This window comes from Drosophila ficusphila, unplaced genomic scaffold (assembly GCF_018152265.1).
Source record: "Drosophila ficusphila isolate 14025-0441.05 unplaced genomic scaffold, ASM1815226v1 contig_127, whole genome shotgun sequence".
Classification (NCBI taxonomy): domain Eukaryota; kingdom Metazoa; phylum Arthropoda; class Insecta; order Diptera; family Drosophilidae; genus Drosophila; species Drosophila ficusphila.
Window position 1 is genome coordinate 1,042,860 of NW_025064016.1, and position 15,400 is coordinate 1,058,259.

The 15,400-nt window shown below is 43.7% G+C and overlaps 6 protein-coding genes across 7 annotated transcripts; 1 reads left to right on the forward strand and 5 right to left on the reverse strand.

The window, feature by feature from the left end:
• Positions 1–203: 203 nt before the first annotated feature.
• On the reverse strand, positions 204–1,298 carry LOC108094423. The gene is made up of 3 exons (XM_043209448.1): positions 552–1,298; positions 318–495; positions 204–258 (listed from the first exon to the last, which is right to left on the reverse strand). The coding sequence occupies exons 1-3, from the start codon at positions 850–852 to the stop codon at positions 204–206; spliced, it is 534 nt and encodes a 177-aa protein (XP_043065383.1). The 5' UTR covers positions 853–1,298.
• A 755-nt stretch (positions 1,299–2,053) lies between these two features.
• LOC108094435 lies at positions 2,054–3,390 on the reverse strand. Its single transcript, XM_017195006.2, has one exon. The coding sequence runs from the start codon at positions 3,294–3,296 to the stop codon at positions 2,163–2,165; it is 1,134 nt and encodes a 377-aa protein (XP_017050495.2). The 5' UTR covers positions 3,297–3,390; the 3' UTR covers positions 2,054–2,162.
• Positions 3,391–4,874: 1,484 nt separating this feature from the next.
• On the reverse strand, positions 4,875–8,568 carry LOC108094434 (ethanolaminephosphotransferase 1). The gene is made up of 5 exons (XM_017195005.2): positions 8,166–8,568; positions 7,846–7,914; positions 7,132–7,754; positions 6,894–7,074; positions 4,875–5,883 (listed from the first exon to the last, which is right to left on the reverse strand). Exons 1-5 carry the CDS (start codon positions 8,241–8,243, stop codon positions 5,557–5,559), a joined length of 1,278 nt encoding a protein of 425 aa, XP_017050494.1. The 5' UTR covers positions 8,244–8,568; the 3' UTR covers positions 4,875–5,556.
• On the reverse strand, positions 5,950–6,622 carry LOC108094439. The gene has a single exon (XM_017195009.2). It carries the CDS (start codon positions 6,465–6,467, stop codon positions 6,024–6,026), a length of 444 nt encoding a protein of 147 aa, XP_017050498.1. The 5' UTR covers positions 6,468–6,622; the 3' UTR covers positions 5,950–6,023.
• Positions 8,569–8,974: 406 nt separating the features above from the next.
• Positions 8,975–15,399, reverse strand: LOC108094452 (centrosomal protein of 104 kDa). 2 transcript variants are annotated; one of them, XM_017195031.2, is made up of 8 exons: positions 15,204–15,399; positions 12,969–13,136; positions 11,610–12,702; positions 10,943–11,057; positions 9,868–10,883; positions 9,652–9,797; positions 9,490–9,591; positions 8,975–9,429 (listed from the first exon to the last, which is right to left on the reverse strand). In XM_017195031.2, the coding sequence occupies exons 1-8, from the start codon at positions 15,241–15,243 to the stop codon at positions 9,287–9,289; spliced, it is 2,823 nt and encodes a 940-aa protein (XP_017050520.1). In that variant the 5' UTR covers positions 15,244–15,399; the 3' UTR covers positions 8,975–9,286. The 2 variants fall into 2 exon arrangements, with proteins under 2 accessions (XP_017050520.1, XP_017050519.1); XM_017195030.2 differs by having other exon boundaries at positions 10,943–11,081.
• On the forward strand, positions 11,513–14,844 carry LOC108094455. Its single transcript, XM_017195033.2, has 5 exons — positions 11,513–11,531; positions 12,908–13,048; positions 13,616–13,938; positions 14,065–14,257; positions 14,324–14,844. Exons 3-5 carry the CDS (start codon positions 13,774–13,776, stop codon positions 14,650–14,652), a joined length of 687 nt encoding a protein of 228 aa, XP_017050522.2. The 5' UTR covers positions 11,513–11,531; positions 12,908–13,048; positions 13,616–13,773; the 3' UTR covers positions 14,653–14,844.
• Position 15,400: the final 1 nt, after the last annotated feature.

Sequence of the window (15,400 nt, forward strand, 5' to 3'; positions counted from 1 at the left end):
GAACTTAAAACATGCATATATAAACAGTAATTTCTCACACGTTGTTTTTCGTTTTTAAAAATATTTTATTAATTACCAAACCTAGGGCAAAATGATCTAGACAAAAGAAAAACCAATATTTTTAAATTTGAGAAACATTTTTTTTTAATCATGTGCGAGCTAAAAACTTAAAACGATTGATCTGAAATTCTTAAAGGATTATTTTAGGCCTTTGTACTTTTAAGCATCTTTAGTAATTGGAGCAGTTGAGATGGAGTTCTGAAATTTTTATAAAAATTAATCAATGAATAGACAATATTAACCTTTTTTTCACTAACCGGCTTGAATTATGTGGCGCAACTATTTCTTGTTGTCTGCTTTCCAGATCATTTTTAACAGGCTCTGGAATTTTTGTAAAGCTCTCGGAAACTATAGATTCTGTATCTGTGCTGGTATCCTTTTCAAACATTTTAATTGTTTCTGGTTCCGGAGTAGATTGTCGCAACAACATTTCAGCTGAGGAGAAAAACCCTTTACATTGGAAATTATTAATATTTGTTTTTAGATGTTACTCAAATAATATTCGGCCATTGTGTACAACCAGTTGGAGCCCATTTGAGGAGCCAATCCGATGACGACTCCATCCACTTTTAACTGAAAGTTCTCGGCGCCCTTTTGCCTTTGGTCGTAGAGGATGTCCTCCCGCTGGAATCCATTTTCAGAGTAGTCATCATAAAGGACCTCCAACAGATCGCTGACCACGTTCCTTGAGTTCCCTGGCCTGATCTTCTCACCAACGGGTTGGGCCAGAATTTTTCCAAATGCCAAAAGCAGCAGGGCAAAGACGAACAGCCGGTTGGTGAATTTGCACATTTTCTCTAGCGAAAAACGACAGGACCGATGAGTTCCAAAGACGTGCGGTGAATGATTCTATGTTCTGAGGCACAGTGAAGGTGAGCCCACCTGGACCAGAAGACCAAGAAGACCAAGAAAACCCGATTTCTGGACACAGTTCATTGCCCGGCGATCAGCCCAAAGACTTCCGCATTGCCAGGGAGCTGTGGGAATCTCTTGCTCAGCGCATTTCTAATGCTTCCTAGCAGCCATATAAGAAAGTAGTTCCATTTAAGAGAGGCTATCGAAAGATGAGATCTGAGGTCGGTCTTCTCCGATTCCACATTCCCTATTAAATATGAAAGGAACTTGTAATTAAGAGTACATCGTTTTAATGCAATCGATCTAATCGTCCTCTAATGCAAAAATGGGCCTACAATGCTAAAATATAAAGTCTAAATAAATTTAAAAAAGTCGTATGGAAGTAAAAAAAAACTGTTTTGTAAAGTAAACAAAGAGGTTACCGTTATTTACCTTTATAAGATGTTCAACCAATTTACAAAAAAATGCGGGAGAGCATGATGACGAAAAATGTTAACCCAATAACCTCGATTCGAGCTTAGCCCACTAGAAAAAGGAAATCTTCATAACTATACTAATTGCTGGCAATATAAATATCTGCGCCTCCGAATTTTGTTGACTCTTTCAGTTATTCGGTTGTTCAGTCTGGGTGCAGTTCTGGAGGAGGGTTCAATGACTTGACCACAGGAAGAAGAGGCTGCTATCGCCCACCTGCAAACTGGTTTCGCATTGAAAACTTGCACATTGCAAATTATCGAGCAGCTGGCCTTTGTATCTCAAATAGTAATAGCCGTTTGCTGGCCCCCTGGCTGTCAAGTTTCCAGCCTCATCCTTCAGCGCATCAATATTATTATGATCATAGACGGACCGTTAGATCAAGTGCCCACTTCCGCAATTAGCCTAAGGTAAACGTCTAAATGGTGATTAATGAGATCTAACTCTGGAAAGGGTAATGATATATGATAAGCATAGCAAAACATGACCCTAACTCATAGATTCTAATAATAATACAATTGTTTAATGTATTACTATTAGCAGTAAAGGGGTCTCAGAAAACAAAACCGTATACATTATCCTAAAGGGTTTTAAAAAGATAAAGATTATTTTAATGATAGAGAATTATTGAACCATTTGCTTGATTATTTTTTCTCAGTGGCGGTTAAGTTTTTTTATTTATTGGTAAGACGATTGCGTCGACTTAATTCTAGAGTGTGTGCAATGTATGAAACTAACATTTATGCTGGCAGTCTGGCGGTTCTCACTCCTCCTCAGTAGCCCTCGATCTGGCGACAGGCTCCGTAGCTGTCCCGCCGCTCTCCGCGGGCACAGCGTGCCAGTCCGTCCCGCAGAAGGGTCCGCGACTCGGCCAGGTCGTCGTCGGCCAGCAGGTCGAAGCTAACGATCTCCGGCTCCATCGCTTGAGCCCTGGTGGGCTCCTCATCCAGCTGCCAGGAGCGCGACTGGTCGGACATGTACGATGGTGCATCTATGGGCGGATACATCCCATTGGCTCCGCCTCCAATATCGCTGCGGTAAATGGGAGCACTGATGGAGCGGGGACTGTGGAAGTCTCCACCAGTCAGACGATTGGTATCCAGGTAGCTATCGCCTCTCAGGGAGCGGGAATTGCGAAAGTATTGTGATCCTTGGTGGTTGTAGCTCTCGAGGAGATTGGAACCACTGCTGCTGGCGGAAACTGGGGGCAATGCTTGAATCAACTCCGGTTCCGCCTCCAAGTGAAAGGGTTTAATCAGTTGCGGCATGGGTATCAGTTGAGGAGGCAGTACGTCCACTTGTTGGCGCTGCAATCGCTGAGCCTGCTCGGGATCAGTGGCCGAAATGTCCACATGGTAGGGAGATCTCCCCTCAATAAATTCCGGTAGAGCCACCGCTGGCGAGGATGGGTGATGGTTGTGCGGCTTCTGGAGTTGGCTCTTCTGGTAGAAGGACTTCAAGGAGTTGCTCCTCAGTGGATGTTTGCGTTTCAGGGAGCCACTTCCCTTGGTGTTTCCGCGACCCAGCAGCTCCAGCAGACCGATCCCCTCCTGCGGCCCGGGTGGAATCAACAGGATCATAAAGTTCTCGAGATCGGCGCGTATGTTGTACTGTCCCTCCTGTCGCTGATCGTAGGTGATGGTCCTCCGACGCAATGTATCCTCATCTCCGATGGGGGAAGGCAGTGGAGGTTGCAGCAAGATGGGTTGGCCACTGGATCCGCTGGACTCGATGGCCTGGGGCGGAGCAATGGCCGGAAAGTGTTCCTCCTCCTTTATTATCGGGGTGTGGGTCTGTTCGGGATTGGGAGCTGCTTGGATTGATGGCTCCGTGGTGGTACTCAGGGGATTTGCTATAGTGGCTGCCACCAGCAGCGACAGTAGCGTGAAAGTCTTCTTCCAGGCCATCTCTCTTTTTCAGGTAACTTAGATCTCCGGGTTAAGTTGCTCCGCTCGGTGTTCTTGACTCGCGCGCTTCTGCCTCGCAACTGATTCCCAGGCCGACGGGAGAGCTCCAAAGTCAGTGCAGGCGCAACTTTCATATTCTGGCGCTGCCGTCGACGGTGCACAGAGAAAAATTAATACATAATCTTAAAGCGGTTATGTTAAGTCTGTGTAAAATTATTTATCTCCCTTATCATATACCATACATTAATAATGATTTTCTTAATGACAATTAACATTCAATTTTTTAAAACAATATTTAACATTTTAATATAGCCAGATTTTTTTTTTTGAATTTAGGGATATTAATATCAAATATTAATAATAATAACAAGGAGAAACATTTTAATATAGCTAGAATTTTTTTTTTTAATTTAGGCATATCAATACCAAATATTTGTTGAAATCTTTTTTGCGCTTTTGTGTTAATTACCAATTTAACCAGACAAAAAACTACCTTTAATAATTTGTAATAACCTTTATTCCTTACCCACTTTTCGGTTGGGTGTAACTCCTCTGCTGCTGCGGCTTTCTTCGCTCTTCCCAATGCTCGGCTCGATTCTCGTTCTGGTTTTGCTTTTATTCATGCCACTTACTTTCAGACCGTCTCTTTTTGTTCGGCCGTGCCCATTTCGGCGGCGTGACTTGGTAGCCGGTGTCCATCTCCGTTTATTGATATTGCTCGGCCGTTAGGCGGGGTGTGGCGGGGGTGGAGGAAGGGCCGCTGTCACCGCGGTTCCCATCGCCCGGCACAGTGGGGTCCACAGTCGATTTTCACGCCAATTAGCTAATGAGGAAGCGTTTTGTTCACCCATTGACTGGCCTAACAGCCAGATCACGTACGCATCACCTGAGCAAACGATATCAATCCGATCATGGGAGTTCTATTAAATTGATTTATGCCTTCGCCAAACATAGGTGCAGCATTTATCTACTTACAGGTGCGGTCATAAACAGAGTTTTAAAGATTCTGACCATAATTCTAGGCGATCAATCTATAGTAAAACCTCCTAATAATATTATATTGATAAACATCAATTATTTGTTAGCCTTTTCTTTTAATCATACATTAAGAGCTCTCAGATTAAAGTGATCTGATTACCAAAATTCCTTTATTTGTAAACTTGTTTGAATAATAAAACAACCCAAATAAATCTGTTTTTAAAATTTAATGTGTTATTAAGGACTTTCAGTTGTCATCATGGCCTACAAATGTATTTTTAAGCAGTCCAAATGCTTGCTTTGCGATCTGGAATCTCGATAAGAGCGGTCAGCATATGGCCGTAAATCAAATGACGAAGTCAACTCAAAACTCGATGTGAGCATTTCAAAATATTTTGCTTTATTTGTATACTGTCTTGTCTTTTACACATTGTGACGGGAAGAGGGATTCCGGGTTCGGGTGGGCACATGAATAGATCTCAAACAACAAAGCGTGCAGTGGCGCTATGGACGACGTCACATTACAGTTGAATGACATTGGGATTTGCTTTAAAAATAATGAATATGTTTATGTGATTAAATAATTAGAGGTCTTTGCGGTTATTTTAGTTAGAAACGCTTGCTGGTAGTGTGTGTATTTGCTTTTATGGAGCAGTTTGAAGTAATACAATGGAAATAAATTAAGCATAGCGCATGGAAATTATTCGATTATCTCTAGACGAATATAAAACATTGAAGTATCGGTTGCTATATTTTTTTAAGGTCAGCGGAAGCGAGCGTTATCTTTAGTTTCAGGATTATGCATGACCATTGCAATAAAATTGAAAAGCTAAAGTCTAGAATAAGTAGTAAACGGTTCTGTCTTTCATAATTGAATTGATGGATTGGAACTTATCTGGCCGCTATTATTACCTATCAACTAATACTTATTTGATATTCTAGCAGCAGATCAGATCACTTGTCATGCTTACTTGTTCAGATAATTGATCTACGATGGGTCATTAGAGTTTGAATTCAATACAGATAACGTCAAGTTGTGATTAAACCGTAGTGTTTTAAAATTATCATTGGAAGAGAGCATTACGTAGTCATTGGGAAAGAAGCCAAAACAAGCTCCAACATTACTGTAGCACTAGGATAAAGTCCATGTTTAAGTATATTCTAACTAAGAAAAAATTATATATAATCTCACAAGAATTCTTTAACTAAACAGCCTCAATGATGTACAGAAAACCTTGCAAAAAAAACCCGCAGCTAAATAAAAATCGAGCAATCCGATGTCCTAATCCTTTTTCTCCAATGGCTCTTCGTGATGTTTCTCTGACTGGTTGATTTTGTCTGCCAGCAGAGCTTTTCCTGCGGACTCCTCTTGGGGCACCCGTTTGTGAACAGTGAAGCAAACGCGGTTAAAGTGATCGCACATCTGATTGACCACACTGGCGCCGTACTGCCAATGACTCAGGGTGGTCACCAGCAGGAGCATGTAGAGCAAGGGCCTCTCCAGCAGCGGGATCCACAGGCTGACTAAGAATGAGATGACAAACATGGGCGTTTGCCAATGCCATGCCTCGCATCTTGTCACGGACATCTGGGAAACAATCAGTCGGCACTGCAAAAAAGATTTCAAACAATATGTTAATAGGTATTCATATCCAAAAAAAAAAAAAATTCATCGTAGCTGTTAATCGAAACTATATTTAAGAAAAGCTGACTTAAATTTGTAACACGTTGGAATCATAACGTCTTCGCCTAGCGCTTTTGTTTGTTTCTTAAAATTTGCTCGATCATTGGATCGTTTTCGTGGGGGAAGACGAATGTGCCTCGGTCTTGTTTCAAATAGCGGTAGGCCCTATCAGAATACCAGCCGTAGATCTGGTTAAAGGTCATCGGCTGCGGCGTGTTATGCTTCATCTCGTACTTTTCCTCAACGCCATCGTCATGGCTGGCTATTTTCCTGGCATTCTTCAGGGATTCCGGGTCAAGCTTCTCCCGAATGCGCCGAACCTCCTGACTAGTGCAATTAAAATACGGCCAGTCGTGGCGTGCGTAAAACTTCAATGCCAACGGTGGTTCATATTCCGCTGTTGTTGTGTAAATGGGCTCCCTCAGCGATTCGCGACCGTCTGCTTCAGTCTGCTTCTCCAACTCCAGATCCTTGGCGCAACGTCGGCCACCACAACAAAAGGGTGGCATTTCGAGCTTTTTCGTCCGGTGGGCGTTTTATCAAAGCAAAATGCCGATATGGCAGGCAAGCCAAATGACTCATTAAAAGTGGTTCGTGGTTGTTTGGCAGTTAACTCCCGGCCAAGGGGCCACATAAAGGTGTAGACACACCCGCCCCTTATCTAGATTTCGTATGATTCAAAACACACGCGACAAGGTTTGATAAGTGGAGTGAAGCACCACGGCGAATGATTACATTTCTTAACAACAACCATAAACACTTTTCCCTCTTAATCCGAAAAATTGACAGGATTTTCAATATTAATAATCAATCAAATAAAAACTTTAAGATTTAATAGAAACCCCTTAATTAATATTGTTCTTTCTAAAGATCAAGCCTCGTTCTCTAGTTTTTATACACATTTTAACCACCCTGAAAGGTTTTACAATACTCACGCTGACATTGGAGAAGATGGTGCCGCTTAGCATGAAAATGGCGCGAGGATCCTTTTCCATGATGTCGTTCGGCGAGACATAGGGCCAGGCCAGCAGAATAACAAAGTAGGTAAGGAATGGCCACATGGGCCTTATGGCTTCCCAAAAGGACAGCAGGCGTCCAGTGCGATGTACGTAGGAGCTAAAAATAGCAGATACATTAATATATGGAACTAAATAAACAGAAAGCAACACGTACTTATAAACATTAATGATGACTAGTGGAAGATTTGCCATGGCACTGACATGCAGCACTGCCTCCATCACATTGCCCAACGGCAGAGTTCCAAAGGATCCCAGCGATAATTCGAGCTTCCAGCGCTCGAAGCCCATATACCAGGTGACCAGATACATGGCCGTGCTGCCCCACATGCTCAGGTCATAGCCCCAGGGTAGATATAGGACGCCTGTGTTGTACTTCTCCCAGTGCGAAACGAAGAAGTTGAAGTAGACCGTCAGGCAGACGTAGTACATCCTCATGGGACGCACTGAGTATACTCTACTCCTGCCGAAAATGCTGTATAGGCAGGTCGGGATCAACATGGCCGTATACGAATCCAAGCCGTGGTCGAAGAGCTCCCCCAGCGGACCGGACAATCCGATGCGACGCGCCTGCTTGCCATCGATTCCGTCCAGCGTGTATGCCACAAAGATGTTTATGCCCGTTAAGAGCCAGACCCAGGAGGGTATGGGTGTGGTGCCCTCCTCCCCGGAACTGGCCTCAAAGTTCCAATCGTAATAGGATAGCAGCACTAGGTTCATGGCGCTGAACAGGAAGCCCAGGAAGGTCATCAGATTGGGCGCAAACCAGCGCGGGAAGAACTGCAGTGGGTGGATAGTTTGGTGGGTTGATTAGTGGTGTGCCCCATAAGAGTATTGATTTTTGCATGATATAATTCTGCGGGGCACCAACCTGGACTAGCCAATCCCAAAAGGGATGCATCACATACTGACTCAGTGGGGAAGTATCGATGGCGCTGTACTGCAAGTAGAAATTTCCAATTAAAGAGGGAAACTCATCGGTTTAACGACTATTTCAATGGCTTTCTTTTTTTTTGCTATGTTCTTTGCTTTTTTGCTTTGTCTGGTGGCTTTCTATAAAAAGAATTTTAATTGAAAACAAGTACGAAGCACAGAGAACTGGTTTTCGTTTCTGAGAATTAAGAGGGTCAACCCCCCTTGAAGAATGGTACAGCCGTCCCTGCAAAGTCCTTGTTTTTAGTCCTTGCCCACCTTGTAATTGTCGAATCCATTGATTTGGGCTCGCGTCAAATATTGGTGGTCCATTAATCGTCTGATTATCTTCTGCATTTTGAATAGAGTTGAAATGATCTGTCTGCGAAATTGCGGGTTTCAAGTATTTTAATCTAAACGGAAAAACACGCGACGGTTTTGAGAGGATTGTGGCGGAGGCGGGGGGTTTTTTGATAAAAGCAACGCCTGAACGCTTTAGACCTTAATTAGCTGGCTGGTCAAAACATGATGACAGAATGTTAACCGAACTTCGAAGCGAAAATACCGGGCACGATTTTCAGCTATAGCTCGCGTTTATTTTTGTTGCAAAAACTGTTTCTTTTCTGCCGCTGCTGTTGCCGCCGCTGCCGCCGGCTGTTTTTTTCACGCTTGCACACGCACAACCACCAACACTGACGCATTTGGCCGGGGATGTTTTGCAACACTAACACAAAACAGTTGTGCGCACGAATATAATAGTCTGGTAACTCACTACATTTTAAATTAAAATTTAAACGTTTATTTTTGTCAAAAAAATATATGTTCTATGTAGTCATTTTGAAACCACTCTATATTTTTCTTAAGTAAATGACAATGCAGTTTAAATGCAAGTAGCAAGTTTTTCTATTCATATGAACACATTTGTTCACATATAACCATCAATATTTAATCAATCATGCAATTGTGTTGCACATTCCTTATGTGAAAAGCAATTAAAAATTTATTACCGACTGTGGGCTCAGAATATAGATGCGCTTTAAATGGAAGAAGACACTAGTCATGCTATACTTGAATTAAAGCGTTTTAAATTTATGTTCAAAACTGTATGGATGGGCTTTATTTATTGTAAGGACGTTTCAAAAATTCGTGTTCTAGTTAACAAATCACATTGCTTACAAAAATTACAAAATAATTTAATATAAATTAATCTAACTAATTCGCTTAACAAAATGTGTCTAAATGAAATGTGGAGAGTGAGCAAAAAAATTTTTTTAATAAACGGAACGGTTATGGCTAATGCGAATGCAATTAGTTAGCTCCTTTGAGTACGTCTCCTGACTAGTATAGTTGCTCTAATAAATTCGCTACGCATGCCAATAGATCGGTTAAATATGCGGTGCCTAATTTGACTTTTTTAGATTCTTTTTGCGTATATTCCCGGGGCAACCACCGGCACTAAGGAGATGCAATTTCCAACCGCCATCCTGAGGCAAGTGCACATCGTCATGACACAAGGGACATCGAGCCGCTCCCGTTTTTAGTTCTGTAAGTGAGATATTTTATAAACTTCTGTATGAAATTGGTCAACAAATTTCGATCCTACCCCGACAATAATCCTCCATTTGATGCAGCTCGTATAGCTGCTTGTGCACCGATTCAGTGCAGCGGGCACAGACTACATAGCTTTCCTTGGCATCGCATTCCGCTGTACATGATTAACAAAATGCATTTAGTTTTTTTCTTAAAGGTAAAATTTTTGACTCACTAGTCAGATGGTAGTTGAGGGCAGCTACCTCCAGCACTTGGCTGCATTGTGGGCACTTGGTGAGAAAAGGACAGGACTTCCAGTAGTGTCTGTCCAACTGGCTAGCATCGCTACCAACACACGACCAGTCGCAAAAAGGGCAACGACTATTAGAATTAAGAAATTAATAATAGTTTATGCACAGTTTACAATCCTAAAATTAATTTCAATATTTACATTTTGGGACCGTTGTCTTCAGTAGACTCTGAGTTCGAAGCGGATCCCTTGCGAGAGTTTGACACAGATAGCATGGAGCGCTTAAGTTGCTCATTGTACTGCTGTTTTCCATTACAACTTGCATATCCATTACTGGCGTTAGAAACAGAACCCAGACCATGTCCACTCCGGCTGTTCATCAGTCGAGAAGCATCCGAGCTTGTTGATGCCTTGTCCGCCGGCGGCGTGGCCGCATCCCCTGAACTATGACCTCCTGCGTATTTGTTGGCCTCTAGTAACTCTTGCTTGCGGTCCAGGTCCAACTTATCAAACTCGGTGAACAGTTGTCGGTACAAGAGATTGCGTCGCGTAATGTCGTCATCTGGAGGCAATTGCTTGCGCACCAATCGGGGGTTAACCTTGTAGACGAGCAGCAGGATGCGCTCGGCCACCTTACGTACAGGCTCCGCTGGATGATGAATGCCAGAGCAACCGCACTCGGATAGTGCCCTGCAGGTTAGTCCACTGTGCTTGTCCGTACTGATGCCCTGCGTGTGCACCAGTTGCTCCAGCATCTGCAGCCGACTCATGGCCAATCGCTGGTGGGTTCCAGATCCAACACTTCGCGACAGTGCTGGTGCAACCAGGTGCTGCTCAGCTACCTCCGGACAGGCGGCGATGCTGAGGATCGTGTGTTGAGCGAGGGTGTGTAGTCGAGCCGAAGGATCACCAGACTTGGCCAGGAGTTCCGGCAGCAGGCGGTCAACACAGCGGGCCACTTCGTTAGGCGAAACGCGTCCCGGAACATATTCTAGGAACAGCATCCTCACCGTCTCAGTGGCTTGGCTAAAAACGGAGTAAACGGCGTCCCTCACTGCGCGATGGAGCAACAGGGCCGCACTGCGGGCCACTTTATTGGGACTGGCGGCGTGCTCATTGCCCGAAGCATCTACCAGGTCATGCTCCTTCAGAAAGTTGCGCAGACGCAGCAAGCCGTCCTCACGATCTTGAAACTGACGCGAGTAGAACTGCTCCACCTAAGAAAGAAGAATAACATTAAAGCAAAAGAGTTTATTTTGTATTTTGAAAAACTTACCAGCTCACTACCAAAGACTAGGATGGGTAGGGCAGCCTGGCGACGTTCGCGGTCGTTCAAACGCGAACGTCCCCGATTTGGATCCGCCTCGAGTAGCGCATTACCTTGGCACTCCCTTAAAAATTCATTAGTATTTGAACTGTGAGCGGTTTGTGTTTTGTGGTATCGGAATGACAACGTTTACGGATGCGGTTACAATATATAGAAGTAGAAAAGTAGGTAAAATTAAATATGTTTAAACAGCAAATTAGGTCTTGCTTCGGCTACCGAAGATCTATGTTCTCATTACCATAACTGTTAACAATATTGAAATTATTTTTTTTTAATGGAAATCAAATCATAACAAAATAAATTGGCAATTTAAATTCAAATCACTCTGTATATCTAAAGCTGTTATTAAAATATTTATTTTGCCGACTTTTGTTTTTACTCCAAAATATTTTTTTTTAATTTCAAATCAACGGACAGTTAGTGTTGATCTATCGATTGGCTACTGGTCGCCAGTGGTGACTAACATTTAAACTAAGACTACGAATAAGGAGTCGTCATGCAACACTGTTACTGACAGCTGTGTAATCAAAACAACAAAGTAATTACTATTCCACAATTGTTTACCTATTTACTAGACAACCACACAACGAATACGCCACACTCTACTCATACTCACTGTCGCAGGGTGGGAATGGCACGCTCTTCGTAATCCTCGTAGGAGTTGCGAGGCACGCTCTTGTTGCGCCTGCGCAGCGATCCCTGGCGGCTGGACATGGGTGAACTGTGTCTGGAGGGCAGGCGCGGTGACTGGGGCAGCTCGTCATGGGACTTGCGCCAGCCGCCCAGCGTGGGTGTGGGAGTTGCCTGCAGGGAAGTTGGCGCAGGAGCGGGAGCAGGAGTCGCCACCATATTATCATTTCCGGGCTGTCCCTGGGAGCCATCCGTAGAGGACTTGTCGTCCAAACTGAGACTCGTCATGCTCTTGGGACTGAAGGCAGCTTCTGCAAGTGCCTGGGCCACATCCTGCAGACTAGGAGCCGCCGGCAGACTGGGTTTCCCGCCCGCATAGATCTCGCAACTCTGGTCATTGGAACTGAGTGGCACACCCTGCGGTTCCAGCAGCTGATGGACTTGTAATTGACGCAGTACCGCCGCTCGGTACATCTCGATCTGTTCTTTCCGCAGTCGCGCCGTGGTGAAGTCCTCCTGCTGGACAGCCTGGCGTTTGGCGAGTGCATAGCGTCCCAAACGCTCACCGGCGCTCCTCAAAGCCGTCATGCAGAGCTTTAGTTTGCGGGCATACTCGAACCGCTCAGCGTTAACGGCCAAAACCTTGCGCTGCTCCAGCTCACGGATGGACTGCACGATAGACTCCTCCACGTACATAGAGAAGAGTAAGTCGTCGCAAATGGAGGCCAGTGCCAGTTCTCCGGTGGCTGTGTCCAGAGGTGGAGAGGACTCGTTGCCCAAATGCTCATCGCCATTGCCATTACTTGGACCCACTTCCAGGTCCTCGCCCAGGACATTTACCGCGAGCAAGGAGATCTGACCCGTGGCATTAAAGTCGTTGGGCTGTACGCCAATCAGACGCAACTTAAGGTGGGTGCCCCGTCGGGGACACACGGTGACGCTCTGTAGCTCCCGGGATTTGTAGTTGGTGTTTGCATTATCCGCGAGGGCAACGAAGCCCAGGAAATCAAAGTACTGGGAGGATGGTGTGCTTGGCAGGGATTTAGGCGAGTAGTGCAGCCAAAGCTCCACTTTCTCAGCTGAAAAGCAAAAGATATTGTCAGGTATATAATTAAAGGTAGCATTTTTAAGAATTATTTAAAAGACAGTTGAGTTTTGAAATCGAATGAACACGTCAGCTCGACAAACACTTGAGGGCAAACCATTTTTTTAAACATAGACAAATCTAATACCTTTGAACTGATAAAGATTTACGCCAAAATTAACTGCTTTAAATCATTTTAGGTTGTGTGTTTGTACACCTCTTTGTTATTTAGGAGTCAACTGTTTTTATTGAATATCTTACGGATGAGATACTGGTGGGCCAGAAGCTGTATACGATATATCTTGGCCGGCTGCTGGAAACGGAGGATTATGTCATGTGAGGTAAGGCTGCTGTCCGGAGCACTTCGCCATCCGTGAACAGTAGGTCCGTGATTATTAAGCTCGCTTGCTGGAAAGTTGACATCTTCGTCTGAAAGGAGTACAAAAGTATTCAAATCATCATTACTTGCAGTGCCTAATAAAAAATGTCGGCAGGTGACAATCATTCTCTTATCCGGTCTCTTTTTTGCTAACTAAGCAAAAGATATTCCCCTTGATAACTATTATTTTCTCTTTTGAATTCTCTTTCGCAATTTAACAACAGATGCGGTCATAACAAAAACATTTTAATTCTGAATTTAGAATAATAAACCAAAACGTAGCTATAAAATCGTTAGCAAAAAAAATAAACGAATTATATATATGATTAGTAAATACCAGACAAAAACCAAAGATTTTCTCAAAAACTGTAAAAAAAAAAATTAAAATTGTTTGTAAAACATAAATTTAAAGTCAAATTTCAAAGTTTAATATGTTCTGAGCACCTAACAGTTTATGTTGGCTCTCTTTTTTCGAACTCAGCTGTGCAATCTTATCTCACATGTGGTTCTCTCTTCTTTCTATCTCCAGGTTCCACGTTCTCTGTTTTGTATTTAAGCGATGGCGAGCAACATGCTAGTTTAGTTACTCAGCCGTTCGTTCTGTGCTCTGTACCTGATAGTAAAATTAGCTTCAGTATCTTTTATTAAATAACTGACTTAAGGTCTCGAAAAAAAAAAAAACACAAAATGCCGGAAGGTTATACGGGAGCCACTGCCTGGCTGCAAATACAAAGCCTGTTGAACAGCGTTAATCACATGCTGATCTTCCTGGTGGCCGCCTTCTTTTTCGTCCTGGCCCGTAGTTTGGAGTTCGAGGGTACTGCCATGCATATGTTTATGACCGGCATTGGAGTGAGTACAAGGCGATAAGCTATAGACAATATAATCAATACTGTTAGATTGACCTGGATAACGGGCATGAATCGTCACTTGTTATCTTATCGGGAGTTGAATTTAAAAGGGTTTTCCTGCTTTCAGTTCCACGTCCTAATAGCCCAGGCCATGATGTCACATTCGAAAGTTAATCCCCTCACCCGCTGGCTTTCACACCGCAACAAGTCGCGTTTCCACGCCATCCTGCAAATCGTGGGTGGTTCCATGGTCCTGTTGGGCTCGCTGGGCAAGTTTTCCAGCAAGGAGGTGCATTTCAACACCTGGCATGGCCGAGTGGGTGAGTAAATAATTGAGTTAGCGAGTTTCAAGCTTCGGGAAAACTAATTTCTGTGATGGTTTATAGGAGGAGCTGCTGCCTTTGGCTGTGCGGCCAGTATTGTGGGCGGGATTGTGAACTATTTCCAGCCCAAACCAGTCCTGAAAGTGGTGCCTGCTTCGGAGCTGCGTTTCCGGCATAACCTATTTGGCTTGGTCACCTTTACCCTGGGCATGGGTGCCATTTACCTGGGCTACTCCTCTAAGTTCTTCACCAAGTTTGTGGACAATGACTTTATTCCTGGCATGATGCTGGTCACCACTTTGGTTTATGTGCTCACTATCATTGCACCGGTGTCGTCGCTCCTAACTAAACTTAAGTACAGGTCCAAAAAGAAGGCGGCTCACAGTCAGTAACCTATTTCTGGGGAGGATGAGTCTGAAGCAACTGAGGCTAACCGGAATTTGTCAGGTCCGAGCACGAAAATAAAGAGCTTGGCGCCTAGCCAAATTGAAAAATCTGGCCGCCACTCTAATTGCATATGCAGACACAAAGAGTCGACAACCGGCAATCTGTCAATATTATAATGAAATATTATGGTCATCGTGGTTGCAGTGGTTTTATTCCGTGTTAAATTGGCCGAGACTGTAGGAAATTGATTTACCCGCTGCGAATATGCTAAATTGAATATTAGCTGGAGTTAAATGACTAGCTCAAATTTAATTTAAATCCCAACGTCCTGGCGCACTAGGCGTATGCGTGTTTTATCGATTTCTCAAGTGCAGTGGGGTTTGAAAAAGAGAATGGGAGGTAAAAAACTTCAGCCTTTAGCCAACTCCAGCCGCAACTAAAAATAAGTACAAAACGAAATAAAATCATAAAGTAAAGAAAACAAATAAGCAAACTATAAAATGCTAATATTGTCTATTTGCTTTTTCCGTTTGAAAAATCCTTTACGTTTGTTTACCTGAGGCGAACACCACATTAAACGGTATTTTCTTGGCCATGTTGACGACGTCAAAAGCGCACAACTATGTCCGAAACTTTGGGAAACCCGCACATAAAGACCACAATTTGTTTTAGCGGCCGTTCTCAAACTAAACTTGCACAAAGATACGGGAAATTCCTCCACAAAATCTCGGTCTTCGCGTTGCCAACAAGATC